This window comes from Balaenoptera physalus (assembly GCF_965194825.1).
Source record: "Balaenoptera physalus genome assembly, chromosome: 2".
Classification (NCBI taxonomy): domain Eukaryota; kingdom Metazoa; phylum Chordata; class Mammalia; order Artiodactyla; family Balaenopteridae; genus Balaenoptera; species Balaenoptera physalus.
Window position 1 is genome coordinate 130,868,737 of NC_138883.1, and position 21,425 is coordinate 130,890,161.

A 21,425-nucleotide genomic window follows, 5' to 3' on the forward strand; every position below is an offset into this window, starting at 1 on the left:
AGGAGGGGACCACGGAAGGGCAGAAGCTACAGAGCCCCCTCCCACTTAGGGATGTGCCAGCCAGAGATGAGCCAGCATCTCAAGGGAAAACCAACTGCCATTTCCAAGCTGAATTGGATGCTCTCAATTTGTATGATTATTCGAGGATATAATTTTCCTCTAAAAGTGCGGTGTTAAGAAAGAGATGCTGAGTAGAGCTGGGAGATAACTTGCAAATTAATCTGTGCAATAGTCTATCTGTGGGGCTTCCCTGGTGGCGCAGTGGTTGAGAGTCTGCATGCCAATGCAGGGGACATGGGTTCGAGCCCTGGTCGGGGAAGATCCCACATGCCGCGGAGCAACTGGGCCCGTGAGCCACAATTACTGAGCCTGCACTCTGCAACAAGAGAGGCCGCGATAGTGAGAGGCCCGCGCACCGCGATGAAGAGTGGCCCCCCGCTTGCCACAACTAGAGAAAGCCCTCGCACAGAAACGAAGACCCAACACAGCCATAAATAAAATAAATAAATAAAATTAAAGAAAAAAGAAAATGCTCCCTATTTCACTTACAAAAATTAATTAAAAAAAAATAGTCTATCTGTGAATGGCCATGTCGGTTTACACATGTAGTTTTATAGTTCATACTAACTAGTACGTTTAAACTCTCTTACAATAAAGCAGTCCAATTAAAGGAGAAGAATTGACAAATCTTAACTTCGTGGCAAATGTAAGCTGGCAAACTAAAAACTCAGGCTGGATTTTGTCAAAGTTAGCAAGGTTCTAAGCAGCTGGGGTCAGCTCTCAGGGTACCTGTTTGTACATGTGGCCGCGGTGGCGGACACTACTAGAAAATACTTGGGAGGGCTTCCCTGGTGGCGCAGTGGTTGAGAATCTGCCTGCCAATGCAAGGGACACGGGTTCGAGCCCTGGTCTGGGAAGATCCCACATGCCGCGGAGCGATTAGGCCCGTGACCCACAATTGCTGAGCCTGCGCGTCTGGAGCCTGTGCTTCGCAACAAGAGAGGCCGCGATAGTGAGAGGCCCGCGCACCGCGATGAAGAGTGGCCCCCGCCTGCCACAACTAGAGAAAGCCCTCGCACAGAAACGAAGACCAAACACAGCCATAAATAAATAAATAATTAAAAAAAAAAAAAAAAAAAACTTGGGAAACCATTTGATAGTTAGGGGGTATGAAAGGAAGTTTCTGCAGTGGTCTAAGAGGGTTCACATTGAACCTCATGTCTCCTTAGGGTTGGTGCCAACCCCACCATCAGGAATGTCCTCTATTTTCTTTTGGTTCCTGCTGCTACACTGCTCTTTTCTTTTTCACTTAAAAAAAAAATAGGTGAACATAATTTTTAAAGCAAGTTTCAATTGGCTGCTTTTTTCTTTTCATATTCAAGAAATAAGTGACTTTTATTTCAATGAGAGAGTAAAGCTCATGTCATTTCTTGCCTTCTTTTTCCCCTAGCAGGCATTTACCCAGTGGATATTTTGGAAGATGACCCTGCTGGGCATCGGGAAGCGGCTCTGGCTTACTGTGCCACTCTTGGGGAAGGAGTATGGCCCTCACCAGAGGTTCTCTCTCTTCCCACTGGGGAGCAGGTATGTGTGATCTTCCTCATTGGTGGAGAGTTCTGTAAAATCGAAATTATTAAAAAGGAGAATGTTAGTGAAAGAGCATTACAGATTTAAAAAAATCCTTCTGGAGTGAATACTAGAATAATTCCACTTTGAGAAGCAAAAGGAATCCTGGATTGGGATTCTGAGGTCTTGAGGATAAGTCCAGTTCTATAAAGCAGTCAGCCAAATAGCCTGCTGTGAATCCCATGCCTACCACTTAATAGCTGTGTGACCTTGAGCAAGTGTCTCTACCTCTCTGCTCTTGCTATTCTCATCTCAGAAGTTGGGACAATAACAGTGCTTACTTCATATTGTTGTTATGAGGATTAAATGAGATGCTGTGTGTATTGCCTGACTGACCTCAGTTTTCGCATTTGTAAGTGAGGGGATTGACTGACCTTTAGTCTCTAAGGTTTGACTTAGTCCTAAAAGTTTCTGACTGGGAATGAAGTTATATCAATTACGATTTTTAGCAATGATAAGATTGAATTTTGAATACGGACTGGAAGAAAACAGAAATGAAAACTATTTGTTAGGACAGTGGGACTGTGGGTGAAATTTAATAATTGTGTTGTTTTTAAGGCCTTCCCCCCTCCCCTGAAGTAAATAAAAAGAATATGTGAATCTTGGGCTGTATCTAAATTTGTTACCTTTTTTTTCAGATTTGAGGCTGATCTGTTGAAAGAGGCAAAATTTTCTTGTTTTATACGAATAAGATTTCACTCATAACAGAAATCATTGCTCTCTGGCAGGCAAAGTTGGTTGAGGAAGACAGGGTTTTATTTTGCTGTATTGAAGTTGTTCCAGAGTTAATTAAAACAATGGCTTGTACAGTTTATATAGTGTGGCTTCCTTGAGATTTTGGAGATGCTAGTTTGTAATCAACTCCTGGAAGAATCCAGCTCCCATGGGTGATTACTTATTGTTGATCTGCCGAGGGAGGTGGCTGTACTCACACGCTTTCAGCGCCCCCTAGTGACAGCTAAACCAGAAAGCAAGCAAGCTCTCAGTCAAGGCTAGGGGCTTACTCTTGGGGGACTGCGGGGCTGGTGGGCTGCAGGGTTGTTGGACGGAGTCGGGGGGAATGCTAGGTAATCTGAGAAGTGTGGTGAAATACAAGAGTTAGCGCTGAAGTACTTTAGGGTGCAGTTTCAGTCATCTATCTGATTTTATTTCACATTTATTTATGGATTACGTCATTTAACAACAACAAAACCCCCCAATACGTAGTATGCTCACAGAGTGGATAATTTTAGTGTTATTAGCAAAAACATAATAAAATAAGACAGTTACTAAAATTAAGTTGTTTTAATGTGATAGAAATGCTGAAATGTCTTTCTACCTATTTGCTTCTCCCCCTTCTAAAAAAAGAGTCCTGAAAATAATCGTTTGGTTTCCTACCATTTTAGCAATTAATTAAGAAATGGTAGCAGTTTCCTACCATTTAGCAGGTTTTGAAATAGTCTGATTTGCGGTGATGATGGACCTCCTCATTGCTTTTAGCAAATTTAACTTTTCTTTTTGAAACCAGAGAAGTTTTTTTAAACAAACAAAAAAGACAAGGATGTGCCACACCACATCACTCTGGTCCTCCTCAAAGTCTTGTCTTTTCATAATTAACTCTGTTTTCAGTCTTGAAATTGTCTTATCATATTTAAAACACAATAATACTTACTGATTTTTGTTGGTTATAGAACAGTATATGCTCAGGGGATACTATTTGGGAACTGTAGACAAGGACAGAGAAAATAAAATCACCCATGTTAATTGCTATGAACATTTTGATGTGTTTCCATTGGATTTTATTTCTGGGCATGCATTTTTAACATTCAGATCACACTTGGAGTACAATATTGTCTATAATAAGCATCTTTCTATGTTGATACAATGCTTTTTACATATTGTTTTTAATGGCCTTGTAGTGGCCGTCTGATGGGTGAACTGTGCTTCATGTAGCCACCACGGGGAGCCAGCTGGGGACTCTTCGTTAAGGTGACTTGAAGACTGGGAGCCACCAAGATGTTTATGGGTCTCAGGATTTGTTAAGAAACAATTCTCTGAAACCACGGAGGCCTGCTGTAAACTTTTACAAGCAGCCTGCCTGCCTCACTCAGCCGACACGTCCTTTTCTCATTTTCTTACACTCTCCTCGGTTTTCAAAACAGACTTCGGAGTGGAGCGTGTTGTCCTTTTGCTTTGGGAGCTGAGGCCAGTGGGTTCGATGGCCGGGAACAGAACTTGGCAAGTGGGTGCTTGAGAGAAGGCTCTGGGGCAGCCCAGCATCAGAGACCCCACATGTGCTGCTTGGTATTCCCTGTGGTCATGAGCAAACAGGTGCTGGGCACTGAGGATCTTCACCTCGGGGCTGCCTCAGAGCCAGAGCTGAGACTACAGGGCCCAGAGAGGGTGTGGGTTTCTTGAGGCTGCTTGCAGGGATCCGAGCCAGGGCAGCAGGCAGCCCGAGTGGCATTGCGGGTGGACGCAGGCTTGTCTAGGCTGTTTGCGTAGAGTGGCTGCAGGGGGACAGTTGAGGTTGGCTTGGCAGGTGCAGCCTGAGGTTGGGATGTGGCCTTCTGCTTTGGCAGGCGGAGGCCCGACGGGGATTCGGGTGGGGAAGGCTGCTGGGGCAGGAAGTGAATGGAAGGAGAGACCGCAAGGGGGTCAGCTGAGGAAATGTTCAGTCATTACTTGGATAGACAGACAGGTGAGCAAGGGGAAGAGCAGGTTTGCTGGGTGGGAGATAGAGGAAGGGCCGTTGTCAGATTGCCCTCGTGTTTAGCTCAGAGTGGGTAAGGTTTCCATTTTCATGTTGCCTCCATCCTGTCAATTTTTTAAAAAAATTTATTTATTTTTATTTACTTTATTTTTGGCTGTGTTGGGTCTCCATTGTGGTGCTCGGCCTTCTCATCGCGGTGGCTTCTCTTGTTGCGGAGCACGGGCTCTAGGTACGCGAGCTTTAGTAGTTGTGGCTCGTGGGCTCTAGAGCGTAGGCTCAGTAGTTGTGGTGCACGGGCTTAGTTGCTCTGCGGCATGTGGGATCTTCCTGGACCAGGGCTTGAACCCGTGTCCCCTGCATTGGCAGGCAGACTCTTAACCACTGTGCCACCAGGGAAGCCCCGTCCTGTCAAATTAACTTCTGTGCAACAGTGTTCTTTCAGTGAATATTGTGCTAATTTAATTGTTAAGCAACTTCTTGTGCCCTTACTGTGGTTACAGAACAAAATGGTGATTTTACTATTTTTTCAGGTTAAACTTGAAGCTTCGTCTGTTTGCTTTTGCACTGTGCACTGTGATGAACCTCAACATAAAATCTTGGTCTTGGTTAATCCCCAGGACACAAAGACAGGTTGGTAGTTATTAATCAATTTAATAAACAAGGATTCTGATTTGTTTACAACAAATGGAATCAAACACCTCAGAAATGATGGTTGTACTCTTCGGCTGGACTTAGAAGGACATCAAGGCAGAACCGATTTATTTTCAGCTTTTAGAGATCTGGTAAGGCATTATGATTTCTGTTTATTGACACACATATTGATTGTTGTATTGAAGACACCAGACACCTTCTTGCCCATAGTGACAGTATTCAGAGCTGCTTTTAAGGGTAACACTTACTGTTCTTATTAATGACATTGTATGCACAAGGTGGAGCCCTTTTGTTGGAGTGTCACCGCAGCCCTGCGAAGCACAGGGACCATCCTTATCCCTGCCGGACAGGTGAGGAAATGAGGCCTCTGATGGTCAGCTGGTGTAGGGTAGGGGATTTTTGCAAGGTGATTATCCGGTGGGGTTTTGTTTCTGGTGGTGAAATTTATGTAATCTGTAACTCATTTATTCTCCCTCTGCATTATGAAGAGCCTGCTTTTGACCAATTTCAGCTTCTTGGAGTGAGTGCTCTGAGCACACGTGGATGGCCGTGCTCAGCTGCATATAGGGCAGGGGTCTGGGGCTGTTGGCAGTGAGCAGTGTGAGGCTGGAGAGCGTTCCAGCCTATCAGTCCACCTGGAGCCCAGGCCACCAGTGAGCTGGACGCAAACTCCTCGTCTCTGACCTCAAGGGAGTCCCAATTCAAATTCAATCCTATTTAGAAATTTACTCCTTTATTATACTTTAATGTGTTTTACAGATTTCCTACAATTCCCATATATTGCTTTCCTAATAAGAAATTTAAAAAACAAACCCTTAGTGAGTTAGCCCTCTTTCAATGTTGTGGTGTCTGGTGAAAGTTTGGGGTTATGGGTCTTTAACTACAATTTGCAAAGGGGCCTCCTTCAGCTCTCCAGCTCCCCTGGAGATGGACTTTTGCCTTAAACACCGCATGTCCATCTGGGGTTTGTAGTCAGAGGATGCCCTGTTCGATGGGTGTCACAAAGCCCAAGGTGACCTCCTTGACTGGGGAACGTTATTCACCATGTAGACTGTTGTTAACGCTTCTCTTGTTACTAATCCTGAGACACGAATGTGCTTAGCTAGCTGTCTGGGAGTTTTGGGCATGTTGGCGAAGCCGCCTCCTTGCTCCAGGGCTGGGGGTGGCTGAGCTGTGTGTGAGAGCTTTCTGATCAAGGTTCAGGACATCTCCTATTCCTGTCAGGTCAAGCCCTGGTTGAACAAAGGGACTATGATAACCCCAGGCCTTTGACATTGCCTTGAATTTGCGACTCCAGCTGGCACCAGGTTAGTGAAAGTAACAGGATGTGCACTCCTTGGGAAACAGATTGTCAAAAAACTCTGAAAATATCATTTGCCAGTTTTAAGAAAATGTCCAAATATCAGCAGCCCTCTCCTCTGCCTTTTTTTTGGCATTTAACAATATTCTGGTTATAGGACTTTAACTGCAATTTGCATAATGTAAATATATGACTGACTCTTATAAATCTGTTTCCTATTTCTATTGTACTTAATTTTTTGATTGTTTTCAAGAATGTATTATAATAAATATTCATAAACTCCAAGAAATCTCACTCTGGACCTTTCTTTATATTTCATAGAGCTTTAAATAAAGTTTCCAAATGTTTTCCTGCTGTTGGGGCTCTATGGTTGCTGCAATTTTGTGTGATTTCCAAAAAGCGCTCAGGTGTTATCCGCACCTCATGCTCTTTAGTCTGGTATTTTGAAGCAGGCACGATATGTAAATGCACCTCTTGTGGCTTGAAACATGTGGACTCCGAAGCAGCTGGTGGTACCATAGACCCTCTTCACAGCTTTGACACATGTGCCACTTCAGTCATGTGCTTAGCTGTGACCATTGAGAAGGCTGTCCCTGGTTCCTTTATAATTTTCCAATTATATTTGTGAAGGCCTTGTGTTTGTGTGTATGTGTGGTTAGATGGAAGCTAAAGGGATCAGAGCTGTTTGATAAGCCTGTGTATGAGTTAATTATTGGTAAGCTGATTGAATCCATCATAATAACTTCCAATAACCCTGCGAGCAAATGAAAATCATCCTGGAGTTGTGAATTCCCCGGCGGCAAGTAGTTAATACTCCCGGCGGGCTACCGTGAGGATGTGAGTTCAGGCAGACCTCAGAGACATTGCGCAGGTTCCAGACCACTGCAGTAAAACAAATATCGCGATAAAGAGAATCACACGAATTCTGTGGTTTCTCAGTGCATAGAAAAGTTATATTTACCCTATACTGTAGTCTGTTAAATGTGCAGTAGCATTATGTCTAAAAGAACAATGTACACACCTTAATTAAAAATACTTTATTGCTAAAAAAGCTGACCATCATCTGAGCCTTCAGCAAGTCATAGTAATCTTTTTGTAATAGTGACATCAAAAATCACTGATCACAGATCATCATAACAAATGCAATAATAACGAAAGAGTTTGAAATATTGCGAGAATGACCAAAATGTGACACAAAGACGTAAAGTGAGCAATTGCTGTTGGGAAAATGACGCCAACATAGGGTTGCCACAAACCTTCGATTTGTAAAAAAATGCAATAAAGTGAAGCACAGTAAAGTGAAGCACAGTAAAATGAGGTCTGCCTGCAATGCAGCTGTCCAGCTTTCCCCTGTACGAAACTGGGGATGTGCCTTCCGTGAAGGTGGTTTGTGAAGTACGTGCCCTCGTTCTGTCTGGCTGTTCCCTGCGGGGCTCATGCTTGACTGTTTCTCTAATCAGTGGCTGGTTTCTGTCACTGAGGGGACACAGCCGAAGCCTGCCAAGAACCTCCCTTCCTAAGTTGTTTTGTACCTCCCCACGGCCCTATCTTTCATTTATTTCCCCTTGTTTTACTATTCCTCTTATTTTTAAATTATTAACTGAATTCAAGTGTTTACAAAGATTAAAAAAATAACTCCCCTCATCAAAAAAGTAGTCTTTTCTTACCTTCTGTATTAAATCAAAACTGCTTATCCTGGCATTCCAGATTCCCATCAAGTGATGGCCTTTTGCTTCTCTCATTTCTTCCTGGGACCTGCAGAATAGAATAGATGAACCTGGACTTTGGCATCATATTCAACAGACTTGGCATCCTGGCTCTGACAACTGACTGAGTGACCCGGATAAGTGATTTGGCCTCTCCGAGTCTCAGTTTGGTCATTTGCAAAATGGGGGCATCTTAGCTACTTCACAAGGTAGTTGTGAGGATGAAATGATTTGTGGCAGAAAATCTGATGCTTTGGACCATCTAGGGCAGAGAGTAGGCATGAAATTAGAAGTATTCTTCCATCATGGTGCACTTTTGCATGTTCTTCTCTGTCTCTGAGTGCTGTGTTATAGAAGCACAGGGTTTTAGAATGGGAGACCTTCTTGTCAACTGCTGGCCAAACTTTGGCAGCTGAATTACCTCCCTGACGGATTCTGCTTGCAAACCTCTTGGAGAGGAAGGTAACACCACACTAGGGCAATCTAGTCTGTTTTTGAACCACTCTAATGGTAAGACCATTGTTCTTTCTACTAATCCAAAACTGCCTCGTTGGATAATGTCATGCAGTCCATCCAAAAGCAGCCAGAGATCAAGGATGGGCCGGGGAGGATGTACCTCTACACCACCTGGATAAAAAGAAACAGGTGGCAGTTCTCATCCTTGGAAGCGCTGTGAGCCTGGACATTGCGGTGGGCTGCTGGAAAGCACATGGAACCTGGGGCTGCCTTAATGGAAGGATAATGTTCCAGCTCAATTACAGCCCCATTCTCTTTGGTTGCTGCTCAGGATGCAGCTGAAACAAACTGGTGCTTATCCGTGGAGAGCAACCATGGGGGTTGAGAGGGCTTGAAACCATTTGAACAAGGCTCGAGGAAACTAGGGCTATTTATCTTTAGAGAAGGGAGACAAGGGTCCAGAAGCTCACAGTTGAAAGGGTGTTTAGATCATTAGGTCCAGTGCTTTCCAAGATGATTTTAGGTGGTACAGCTGAATTTCAGAAGGAGAAAAAGGATGATCTTTTGAATTTTATTTCAATTTTAAATATATCAAGGAAAGAGATTCTGTTTCCTACTAATATGGCTTTAACATTTAGCTAACACTTGTTAATCTCCTTTAAAAAAAAAAAAAAAGAAAGAAAATAGGTCTCCCAGCTGAACACCCTTAGCTAGACTTTAAAGATCTATCATAGTAAGATTTATTTTTATAATCATAGCAAATGATACCTCTTTTATGATAGGGCTAAGAAGGTAGTATAGAGATATATCAGAATCACAAAGGTGTTGTCTGGGGCACCGGCTTCTAGTCTGGGAGAGCCTGGTCTGTTCCGGGACAGCTCTATTAGAACGTTCTTCTTAAGGAGCCCAAACCGATATGCTCGTGTGTCTCCTCATTGGCCTAGTGCCCCCACAGGGGCCATCCAGGTAGGTGGGCATGGCTGCCCCACAGGGCAGATCTTCCTAGGCTTGAGGCCAGCTGCCATGTTTCCTGAGTCTTCTTTTAAGATCACTCACACGTTTCTCATTCTCTAGCTGTCCCTCCTTTGTTGTGGGCCCCAGAGCCCATCACATCCCGGATCCTTCTTTCAGATCTGGCTTCTCTTGGAACATGGCGTGCAAACACCACGTCATGGATGGTCTGGTGGGAAGAAGCTGGGTTTTGGAGTCAAGTAGACCTGAGTTCAGATCTTCTGCCCTTTATGAGTGGGTGGCCTGGGTTAAGTTATTTAGCACCTCTGAGCTTCAGTTTCCTGTCTTCCTACTCAGGGGTGTGGCCCGTGGGCCAGCAGCGAGACGGCACGAGCACCGGGAAGCTTGTTAGAAATGCAGGCACTTGCGCCCCACCCAGACCCACTAAGTCAGAATCTGTCCTTTAACAGGATCTCCAGAAGCCATCTGAGAAGTGCGCTCTAGAGAACCGTGAGGGGAGAGTGGTGGCCGGTGAGGGCATTCCTCACTTTGCTTGGACATTCTGTTTCCACAAAGTTAGCCTCAGTTTACCTTGGCGTTTCCTTAGAACCAGCCCAAGGCTGACTCACCTCTAGCTGACAGCTCATTACCATGCATGCCCGGCCCCTGGGCTTTTATCACAAACTTGTTATCAAGACATGGCTCTGTCCTCCAATGTTCTGAACCCACAGGAAGGACAACTATTATTCCCATTATATATATATAAACAAACAGTTTTATGGAGCTGTAATTCACATATCATACAATTACCCATTTAAAGCATACCATTCAGGGATTTTTAGTATATTCACAGAATTGTACGTTTGTCACCACACCTAATTTTCATTACCCCTAGAGGAAACCAACCCCACTTCCCTATCCTCCTCAGCCTTAGGCAGTCTCTTCCATTTCTATAGATTTTCCTGTTCTGGACATTTCCTATGAATGGACTCATGGAGTATGTGGGCTTGTGTGTCTGGCTTCCTTCATTGCATAATGCCTTCAGGAATCATCCATTCTGAAGCATGTTTCAGTACTTCATTTATTTTTATGGCTGAATACTATTCCATTGTATGGATTTGCCACATTTTGTTTATCGATTTACCACTTGATGGACATTTGGGTTGTTTCCACCTTTTGGCTATTATGAGTAATGCTGCTGTGAAAATTCTTATACAGGTTTTTGTGTAGATATATATGCACATATCTTTTTAAGTCAGTGTTTTTGTTTTCTTCAGATAAATACCCAGAAGTGGGATTGCTGAATCATGGGGTAGGGGTAGTTCTGTTTAAAAAAATTTAAGGGACCTCCATACTGTTTTTCATAATGGTTGCACCAACTTACATTTCCACCAATAGTGCATAAAGGTTCCCTTTTCTCTACATCCTCACCAACACTTGCTGTCTCTTGTCTTTTTGATAATAACCATTCTAACAGATGTGAAATGATATTTCATTGTGATTTTGGTTTCCATTTCCCTGATGATTAGTGATGTTGAACACTTTTTAATGTAGCTGTTGGCCATCCGTATGTCTTTGGAAAATGTCTATTCAGAGTAAATGTATTCTGAGATTCAATTTCCAATGTGTGGAAGGGGGTGGTTTCCCATAACACCAAGTAGTTCTCTAGATACCAGCTGGATGTCCTTCCATTCACCTCAATTCTGACACTACCTGGAGATACCATCAGATTCTACAGGTTAGGGGTTCAGTCCTACCAGACTCCCTTGCCCCCCACTTCAGGTGCCAATCTCAAGCCCACGATTTACCTGTACGTCTGACCAACTGGCTATAAATCAGAGGTTCCCATGACTCTGTGCCCCCTTCAGGCTCACCACTCTCCCAGTACCTCCACATGTTCACTAGCCCAGAAGTTCTCTGAACCCAGTCCTTTTGGATTTTTATGGAGGCTTCATTACAAAGGCATGATTGATTAAATCACTGACCATTGGCAGCTGATGCAACCTCCAGGTTCTCGCCCCTCCCCAGGGGTCAGGGGGATGGGACTGAAAATTCCTACCCTCTAATCACGTGGTTGGTTCTCCTGGCAGCCAGCCCCCATCCTTAGGTGGGTCCAAAAATCACCTCAGTAACATAACAAGAGACACCTTCCCTGCTCTCATCACTTAAGAAATTCCAAGGGTTTTAGAAGTACTATGCCAGAAATGGGAAGAAGACCAAATATATATATTTCTTAATGTAAGTCACAGTATCACACAGATCCTCTGCCCATTTTTTAACCACATTGTTTTTTTTTGCTGTTGAGTTGTATGAGTTTTTATATGTTTTGGATCTTTTATCAAATATATGATTTGCAAACATTTTCTCCTATTCAGTAGGTTACCTTTTCATTTTGTTGACAGTTTCCTTTGCTGTATAGAAGTTTTTTTAGTTTGATGTAGTCCCACTTGTTTATTTTTGCTTTTGTTGCCTTTGCTTTTGGTGTCAAGTCCAAAAAAATCATCGCCAAGACCGATGTCAAGGGGTCCTTGTGGTTTTGATTTGCATATCCCTGGTGACTAATGATGTTGAACATCCTTTCAAGTGTCTATTGGTCATTTTAATATCTTCTTTGGAGAACTATCTATTGAGATCCTTTACCCATTTTTGCATTGGGTTATTTGTCTTCTGGAGTTGTAAGAATTCTTTATATATTCTAGATACTATCCCTTATCAGATTTATAAAAATTTTCTCCTATTCTGTGGGTTGTCTTTTTACTTTCTTGATGGTGTCCTTAGAAACACAAAAGTTTAAAATTTTTATCATGTCCTGTTTATCTGTTTTTTGTTGTTGTTTTGTTGCTTGTGCTTTTGGTGTTAAATCTAAGAAAACTTTGCCTGTTTGAAGAGTAAGTCCTTTCATCCAGTTATGTTAACTCTTCCTTCTGGCTGTGTAGTTAATATCATTTGAAGTTCTGAAGGTGTGCATTCTTTATTTTTAATACAAGTATTTAAAAATGCTTATTAAAAAAATTCATGCAATTATTATACCACAAAACACACACCTAACCCATTATTTAGCATACATTTCTGGAGATTTCAAGAGACTTTCATAAAATGCAAGTCAAGAGACTTTATGAAATGCATGCCTACAGTTAAGAATGGAGGGAAATCTGGCTGCTGAAATTAAGATGACTTATGTTTAACTATTCTCCTAACACTAGCTAGAACACTCGTCAGAAAAGGGAATGAGGCCAATTTGTCTCTTCTGGTCTTGGTGAATTCATGCTGATTTTAAGTCCAGTCTTTCTTTTCTAGGGTACTTACAGATCATCTTTCATAATTCACTCTAGGCCACCATTAGGAAGGGATGTTCAGGGAACCAGGCATTAGTTCCAAGACCTGCATCTTCCCCACACACACCAGGATGGCACTGGCTCATGTGTCTTTCTGGTCCCTTCCGGCATCTCATGCTCTCAGTGACTAAAGGTTACAACTTCAGGATCACATTTGCAGGTCTTCTGGCCTCTGGGATGTACATTCACTGAGGCTTATGCCTCTCTAAAAGTAGCTAATGCACTCCTTTGCTTTTCCACTATTTCCAGCTGCTTGCTCCTAATTTGGAGGCCCTTTGCCTTCTCTGTGGCCAGTAGAGCCTCTGGCTAAGTTGTATTTCTTCCTCGGGCTCTCCCCTCCGAGTCCCATCAGCCTACCCAGGCAGCTGTCCTGTTTCCTTGAACGTCTTCCCAGCCTGCCTGAACTTCCTCAGTGCCCGGCTTTTCCTACTTTGGTCTTACAGGATGGTGCTGGGCCTGGGGACCTTGGCTGTGGGGAGGCCTCTTCCACCCTTTGCACTCGTCCTTTTAACATCTGACCCTTTCTGATGGAAGCCCTCTCGGCAAGCTCCTAGGCCATGTGAATACTTTTCCTAGATGATCTCTTCCTGCTTTCCTTGTCAGGAAACTTGTCAGGTTTTTTTCAGCTCTCCTTATGACAATATCTGTTTGATCTTTTTTTTTTTCTTCCATAAAACCTAGTGGTTGATGATCAGAGGGCAGAGCAATGAGTGTCCAGAGGCTGATTAAAAATGTCTATTTATAATTGAGTCAAATGTAAGAGACCTAATGCCACAGTGCTATGGAAGTTTCCAGAATAAGGGGACTCTTGGGTATTGCTGGGTGTAGGAGGAGCACGAGTTCTTGGCAGGGAAGTGCCCTTCTGGCTAGCATACGGGGTAGGAGGCCTGAGAAGTTCTCCACTGCCCACTCACCTGGACCTCTAGTCTCCTCTCCCACTGTCCAGGCTGACTGGTGGTCACACAGTGGTCACACAGCTGCTCCTCTGCCCTGCAGGGCTGGGTGCTCTGGACATGAAGCAGTACCCGTGGAGGCACAGGGAACCTGGAAAGTAGGCCCCCTCATCCCAGGCAATGCCCCACCTTACAGACTCTGGCCCTGAGTCTTACTGACCCCTTCTCTGAACGTTTTGAAGTTTCCTTTCATAAAGCCTTCTCTACACTCCTGGCCTCTGCCTGGTGGGGAGGCCATGCTGAGGGGAGCTGGCCAGATGCCTGGTGACGTTATGGAGGATGGGTGGGGACTGGGGCTGGAGAGCGGTGCGCCTTTGGATCTCAGCCCTTCGAAGAATGCCTTAGTCATGATCGGAAAGAAGGATGGAGAGAAGGGAGGATAAGTGTTGAGTGTCCAGGAGTCTGGGAGCGCCCACAGGAGAGACGCTGAGGCCTCGCCCGGTGGGGAGAACTCGGGTTGGTGAAATAGGGGAAACGACAGGATTTGGGATGAATTGGAGGGGCCAGGGAGGGAGGCCTGGGAATGACTGGGGTTCTGGCCGGGCCAACAGTGCTGGGTGATCTGAAAGGAGAAGCTTGGGGCGAGGGCAATCTGAGCTCCTCTGCAGGGTCTGTGGGCTGTCAAATTGAAGGAGGGGTCCGGGCAGGGACCTGGACCCCAGGTGTACATCACTTTGCAGCCGTTCCTGGCTCTTTCTTCCTGGAGGGTGTGTTGTGAATTCCCTGTGCAGGGGAAGTGGCGAGGCTGAGAAACAGAAAGCAGGGTCCTTGCGGAGAGAGAGGACAGGGGGACGGCTGTTTGTGTTTGTTACCACACGCTGGCTTCCCTGATTGGAACAGCTATCCCCCCAGCTTGCTTCCAGGACGTTTTGTGACCAAGCATAACACTCATCCTTCAAATTGCTGCTAATTTATTTATGGCTTTTGGTGATTGCGTGTCATGTGCACCCTGAGAAAAACAAGCAGGGAATCAAAAAATGATGATTTTTTCCTGGAAAAGCGTGCCCATTCTAGGCCTGCAGTGACAGCAAGAGCCAAGGCAAACATTCAGTTGAAACCAGAGCCGCTGTGTAGCCGCCTTCCTGGTGGCTGTCGTGGGCTGAGGGGTGATTGTGACACAGCGGGCCCGGGGCCAGGCCTTCTCTGGGCTGCGTTTGGGGCAGGTGGGTGGTGGTTCAGGAGGGGTGGGTGGGTGGAAAGTGAGATGCCCTGAGATGCCCAGAGAACTTCTGCAGAACTGAAAGGCCCTTTCTGGGACGTTCCTCACCCCTGAGAAGGCTGCCCAGATTTGGGGGAGGGGTTGGGGGAAAGGCCGGAAGATGGGGTAGGGGGGAGGCGCTGTGAATTTTTGACCTTCAGGAAGGGGGCACCCAGCTAGAGCAGCTCCTGGTCCCCTGTTTGCCTTGAAGGGAGAGGTCAGGCCTCCCGGTGAGTGGGATGGATGGGGCTAAACCCAGCTCTGTTTAGCAGGATGAACCTGTGGACCTGAGTCAGTGAAGTGCTTTTTGTATCTCTGGTAAAAACCAAGCTAATATGGCAGGAGTGGAGGAGAGGCTTGTTGCCCTGGTGAAGTCTGAGTTTCAGCATGTGGAGAAGTAATTACAGTTTTCCTGGCTTTGAAGTGTGATGACCCCCGTGGACTCACGAACCCCAAGGGCTCAGGGACCACCTGATCAGCAGCCTCGTTGGTGCAGCCTCCCGTGATCCCATGGACGTTGAATCTTTACGTTTAAGTCTGTGCTTGCGTTTTGAATAAAGGAGAGGTAGACATTAGCCTGAAATGGGTCCCATCGTCCCACCTTCTACATGGGGGAGTCCCGCTTAAGTGGGTTTGACAGTTTAGGGGAAAAGAGTTCTGGCCAGAAATCCAGCCTCGATTTAAATACCTGCTTCTCCTGGTGGCTACGGTGCCCGTGTGGCTGTACAAGTTCAGCCGGTGTCAGGTGGCCCCCAGGTTGAGTAGGACCCGACTTCACATAAGCTAAGAGAGCTCCATGCTAGAAACCAAGAGAGTTCTGTTTTCCGTGGGCCGTGACGGATGCAGATTGAAGAGCTATTTGCAGTGACAGCACTGTGTGTTTGGGAGCACGTGTTGGCTATTGTTTGGGATTTCCTTCTTTATTCCCTATTAATTTATGACACTTACTGTGAGTTGGATGTCAATGTAGGGGAAAACAGCATCCCACAAACAAAGACATGTCATTCTTACCAAGGGACTAATGGTATTTGGAAAACAGAGAAGCTCCAAGGAAAATATTCCGAGCGTCACGGATGTGCGGGGATGCAGATGCTTCTTTGAGGCATCCTAGGGTTTTACCGCTGCAGCTTGGGCTGTCTGCACCTCTCTCTGCTTCCCCCAACCCTGAGAAACTTGCTGTACTTGCCTTGGTGAGGCCTGTGATTTTAAGATGCCTTTCCTAGATAGACTGGCTCTGGTGTGGGTTTCTTTCTGCCTCCAACACCTTGCCGTCCAGCTGTGCCTCAGGATCCAGGCACCTCATCTCACCTGATCTTCCTGGAGTTAAAATCTCCACTCACGGAAACAAAGTCGCCGAAGGCAAGAAGGGCCTAAGAACCACAGGGAAGTTGATGCAGATATACTACAAACCAGATGTTTCCTTCTCCCCGGCAAAGAGTTGCCCAAGTTCACAGGGCATCTGGGGAAGCGTTTTCCTCTAAGGAAGACATCTGTATGGAAATGGTAGCCCGAGTAATGCGATATGACAGTTGCTATGTCAACTTGCGTATTTTTCCCCTCCCCTTAAATTATTGACCGGCTCAGTCAATGTTGCATAAAAGTCATGCAATGCCTTGGAATGTGTTTATGTGCTGTCCTCTGCCAGAACTTTTCAGCATTTTTTTCCTACGTGTATTTTGCTTTTGGGAAGATGGCCTGTCACTTTGGTTTAACTGTGCTCTTTTTTGGGGGAAGTACATATTTCTTAGATTTGTAACAGGGCAGTGGTGGCTTAGACTCCAGGGGAGCAAGTGGGGGAGGCTGGTGGGGGGTAACAGGCAGACCTGAAGCTCCTTCGGTTGTGATTGAAGAAGTGTGTAAACCATGGGCCAGTATGTGAACAGCTTGCAGTTATTGTGGGGAGGTAGGGTGTGTGTGTGGCGGGGGGGTGGTGTGCATGCGCGCGCGTGCGCGTGAGAGCTCCTCCCTCCTTGGTTGCTGTGATGGTGTGGGGAATGGGCCTTCTCTGTCTCTGCTCACCTCGGGCTGTGTATCCAGCCACCTGCTGGCCACCCTGACCTTGCTATCTCTAACAGGCATTTCAAAACTGAAACCCTCACACCTCTTCCTCGTCCTCACTTCCTCCTGGTGAAGACACCTGCATCCTTCTTCTCAAGCTTGGGAGCTGGCTGCTGTCCTGCCTTCCCTCTCTCTTCTGCCTTAGGACCAGTTTGATACCCAGGTGGTCTTTTCTGCCCCCTGAGTATCTCCCTCCCTGCCAGCATGACTGCTTCACTCAGCCCCTCCTCACTTCTTGGCTGGATGACCACAGGCTCCCATTGCCCTCCCTGTCTCCAGCCTCACCCGCACCCGAATCCAGTGTGATCCTTCTCAAATAACCTTTTTCTTTTTTTTCTTGTTAATTTCAAAAGGACAAATTCTTCCCACCTGGGCATAACCCAACTGTTCTCTTTCTAAACCACCACTCTGATCATGTCTCGCATTGATTGGACTCCTCCAGAGACTGACAAAGCCAGTACCTCAACCTGGTCCCCAGAGACCCCAGCACCGGAGCCCAGTCTGGCTCAGGCCCATTCTTGGAACTCTGCCTAGCCCTTCCAGACAGCTTGCTATGGTCTGAATGATTGTGTCACCCACCAAATTTATATGTTGAAATCCTAAGCCCACGTAATGGGGTTGGGATGTGGGGCCTTTGGGAGGTGCTTAGGTCATGAGGGTGGAGTCCCCTTGAATAAGGACACCGTGAGAAGTCAGCTGTCTGCAACCCAGAAGGGCTCTCATCAGAACCTGACCATTGCTGGCACCCTCATCTTAGACTTCCAGCATCCAGAAACGTGAGAAGTAAATTTGTGTTGTTATAAGCCACCCAGACTATGGTATTTTGTCACAGCATCATGAATGGATGAAGACACAGCCCTTGAGTAGGTGCCTGATGCTGCTCACGTCTTGGGCGCTGGTCATGGTCTGTGTGGTCCTGGCCTGGTGGCCTGTCTCACTTCTGCTGGGCAGTGTCTTCTGCCCTAGATCCCTGGTGCGAAGTACAGTGCCTGAACTTGTCAGTGTTTGCTGAATAAATGGCAGCCCTCCTCCCCGTCTTGATGCACAAAACGAGGTCCACTCTTTTCAGGTCTTTCTGTGCCGGCCTCTCCTTTCTCATCGGTGTCTTGGCTTGTCACCTCCTCGTCTCTCCTCTCATCTTTGTCTTCCCTACTCTGTCGGCCTTCATGGAATCTGGGCCCAGCTCTGTCCCCTTGTCTCTTTGTCCATTCTTCACCTGGAGTATAGAGGTTAGAGCAGGGGCTCTGGAGTGAGTGAGAGCCGGTTCACATCCAGTCCCAACACTGCTGTTTACAGGCACTTGATCTTGAGTTTCTTAACCCTTCTGAGCCTCACCTGAAAAAAAGTCAGCCAGACGCTTGGTGGATGCTTGGACATGTGGTTCTGGTGAATATTATTACTTTAAAACAGTAATCGGGTCATGTCCCTCTCCTCTGAAGCATGGTGGCCGCTGGTGGTCTGCAGGGTACGGCCCCCAACCCCTCCCTGGCCAGAGATGCTTCGCATCCCAGGTGCTGTCTCCTCCTCCAAGCTGTAAGTGTCTTAAGCCAGAGTCTAAATTTAATTCCTCCAGTGGATTTATCATGTGCTCTGTACATAATAGCTGCTCAGCATGTGGGTTGGATGAGCACCGTGTGCTTCAGAATTGTGACCTCTGCAGGGTCCTGAGCCACTTTGCTGCCTCCTGCATCCTTGGTGCTGGGCAGATGAGGAGGGACGGCAAGCACGGCCACACGAGCCACTGTCCCCCGCTGGGCGTGGGTCCTTGCTGTGCTCCTCCTTGCTGAGCTGGACGGTGGCCTCTAAGTCCTTCTCAGGACAGCTCCCCGCTGCCACAGCCCACCCATCCAAGGTGACGGGTGACAATCAGCTCTTCCTGAACCTGTACTTTGGAAAAATCACACTAACTTTTTTTTTTTTAAATTAATTAATTAATTAATTTATTTTTGGCTGTGTTGGGTCTTCGTTTCTGTGCGAGGGCTTCCTCTAGTTGCGGCAAATGGGGTCCACTCTTCATCGCGGTGTGCGGGCCTCTCACTGTCACGGCCTCTCTTGTTGCAGAGCGCAGGCTCCAGACGCGCAGGCTCAGTAGTTGTGGCTCATGGGCCCGGTTGCTCCGCGGCATGTGGGATCTTCCCAGACCAGGGCTCGAACCCGTGTCCCCTGCATTGGCAGGCGGATTCTCAACCACTGCACCACCAGGGAAGCCCCACACTAACTTTTAAAAAATGTTTGTTGTATTGATTGATTTAAAAATATTTAAATAAAAAAGGACTTAGCTCCATTAAGAAATCTTAGGCAAGATGAAAGGTTTAAAAATCTTGTTGGGAGGTTCTGGGCAGGTGAAAATGTGTGCCTTGATCAGGCGTGATGCGTCCCCACAGCCCTGGAAGGAGGAAGTGAGGAACATGATGGTTGGCTTAATGCACCCTGATGGAAAAGGACCAGTCGTGAGCAAACGTGGTGAGTAGGAATGTGTCCCCACTCACGTTGGGAGGTAGCAGATAGGGTGGCAGCAATCAAGCTGGGGAAGAAAGACACATTTCCCTGCAAACCGGAGCAGAAGGTTTGGAGAGGGAGCTCCCAGGAAGAAACCCAGTGTTAGCAAGCAGCTTCCATTGTGTCACTGACAAAAGCCAGCAAATAACAAAGGGCTTTTCATACTTTTTTAGAATCCCAGAGCAACACTTGAAGCAGGTGGAGGAAGCTTTTGGAAAAGCTCCCCTTTGGGCAAAGCAGTTTGGTGAAATGAGCTCTTTCACCAAATCTGCATAACAGCCAGGTGAGAGGATGTCATGGGCTCCATGTGACAGGTGGGGGACTCGAGGTGGGGGAAGGGTGAAGGTCACGCTTTGAAGAAGCTGGAATCTGAACCCCACCTGGCTCTGAAGTCTGTGTTCTCCCTATACCAGGTCCATAGGGACGTATCCAAAATGCCTTATATTGTCTTGCTCTCCATCAGCACTGGTTTATGTTTGTTGAGATGGCTGTGAATAGTGAAAGGTCTGTGTTGAGATTTATTTTTATGTGTGTGGATGTCCAGTTGTTCCAGCACCATTTGTTGGAAAGACTATCTTTGTTCCATTGTGTTGCCTTTGCTTCTTTGTCAAAGTTGACCAAATAGAAGTTGACTACATTTACATGGGTCTATTTCTGGGCTCTACATTCTGTTCCATTGATCTGTCTGTTCTTCCACTGATACCACACTGTCTGGGTTACTGTAGCTTTATAGTAAGTCTTGAAGTTGGGTAGTGTCAGTTCTCCAAGTTTGTTCTCCTTTAGTGTTGTCTTTTGCCTCTCTATGTAAACTTTAGAATCATTTTGGTGAAATCCACAAAATAACTTCTTGGGATTTTGATTGGGATTGCATTGAACCTATAGGTCAAGTTGGGAAGAACTGGCATCTTGATAATATCGAGGCTTCCTATTCGAGAACATAGAATATCTCTTTATTTAGTTTTTATTTGATTTTGTTAATCAGAGTTTTGTAATTTTCCTTGTATAGCTCTTACATATATTTTTGTTAGATTGTATAAATCTAAGTATTTCATTTTGTATAAGCCTAAGTATCTCATTTATGAGGGGTGCTAATGTAAATGGTATTGTTTTTAATTTCAAATTCTACTTGTTCATTGCTGGCATACAGGGAAGTGGTGGGCTTTTGCATATTAGCTGTGTATCCTGCAACCTTGCTATAATCGATGTTTGCAGCTCTGCCTCTCCCTTGTTTAAGCCTTGCCCAGCTACCCCCAATGCTTGGGGTGCCCTGAGTGTGGCCTTGGACTTGTAGGGCTCTGTGCCTCTGCTCATGGGTTACTCTGCCCTCGCATGTCATCTCTGCCTGTTTTGAAGCCTTACACAGTGATCCAGAGCCCGAGCTGGCAAATTCCCCAGGGATGCTTTCCCAAACCCCTCAGCAGAACTGACCCCCTCCTCTGGGTCCTCTGGACTCTGGCTCCGAGCTCGATTCCTGCACCTATCATGTCCTGCCCTATATCACATCAGCTTGTTTAGCTCTCTCTTCTCTGCAGGCTACCAACTCCCAGGGGCAAGGATGGAGACTTACTCATCAGCCTCTGGGGACCTGGGACAGGACCATTCGTGCGTTCGGGAACTCAGCCCCAGGTAGTTGAATTCAGTTCATCCTGCTGAGCCTTGATGAAGCCAGGCCACTGGGAGTTAGCCTTAGGGACCTCACTGTCTTAACTTGTTTGGAAAACCTTGGGGTGTCATAGAATAAAATCCATTACTGGCATCTTCTTTGTGGTTACATGTCACTCAGGGGGAGAGGGGAATTAAGTCAGTGAAGCAAGGCTGGCCTGTGACCCACAATGCCCCGTTGACTGCTGTCACCACTGCTCAGCCTTTTGCAGGGGTCCAGTCTCCCAGGTCCTAGATGGTGGGGAGCCAGAGGGTACTGATCAGGATTGTATTTTTCTTTTAAAAGTATGGATGTGTGGTTTCCACTTTCATTTTATTTTATTTTATTTTTTTATTTA

At 46.0% G+C, this 21,425-nt stretch overlaps 1 protein-coding gene across 9 annotated transcripts in view; it reads left to right on the forward strand.

The window, feature by feature from the left end:
* Positions 1 to 21,425, forward strand: part of LOC309654470 (protein FAM169B-like) — an 89,222-nt gene that overhangs the window by 18,949 nt on the left and 48,848 nt on the right. For 5 of the 9 annotated variants that reach the window (XR_014260268.1, XM_082448460.1, XM_082448467.1 and 2 more), the window contains exon 1: positions 1,492 to 4,948. Coding sequence is in view for 8 of the 9 variants with exons in the window: in XM_082448460.1 (XP_082304586.1) it covers positions 4,633 to 4,948 (316 nt within the window). In the remaining variant the exon portion in view is untranslated. Of the gene's footprint in view, positions 1 to 1,450; positions 4,949 to 21,425 lie in introns of those variants that run through there. The other 4 variants (XM_082448461.1, XM_082448462.1, XM_082448465.1 and 1 more) reach the window with 4 other exon arrangements.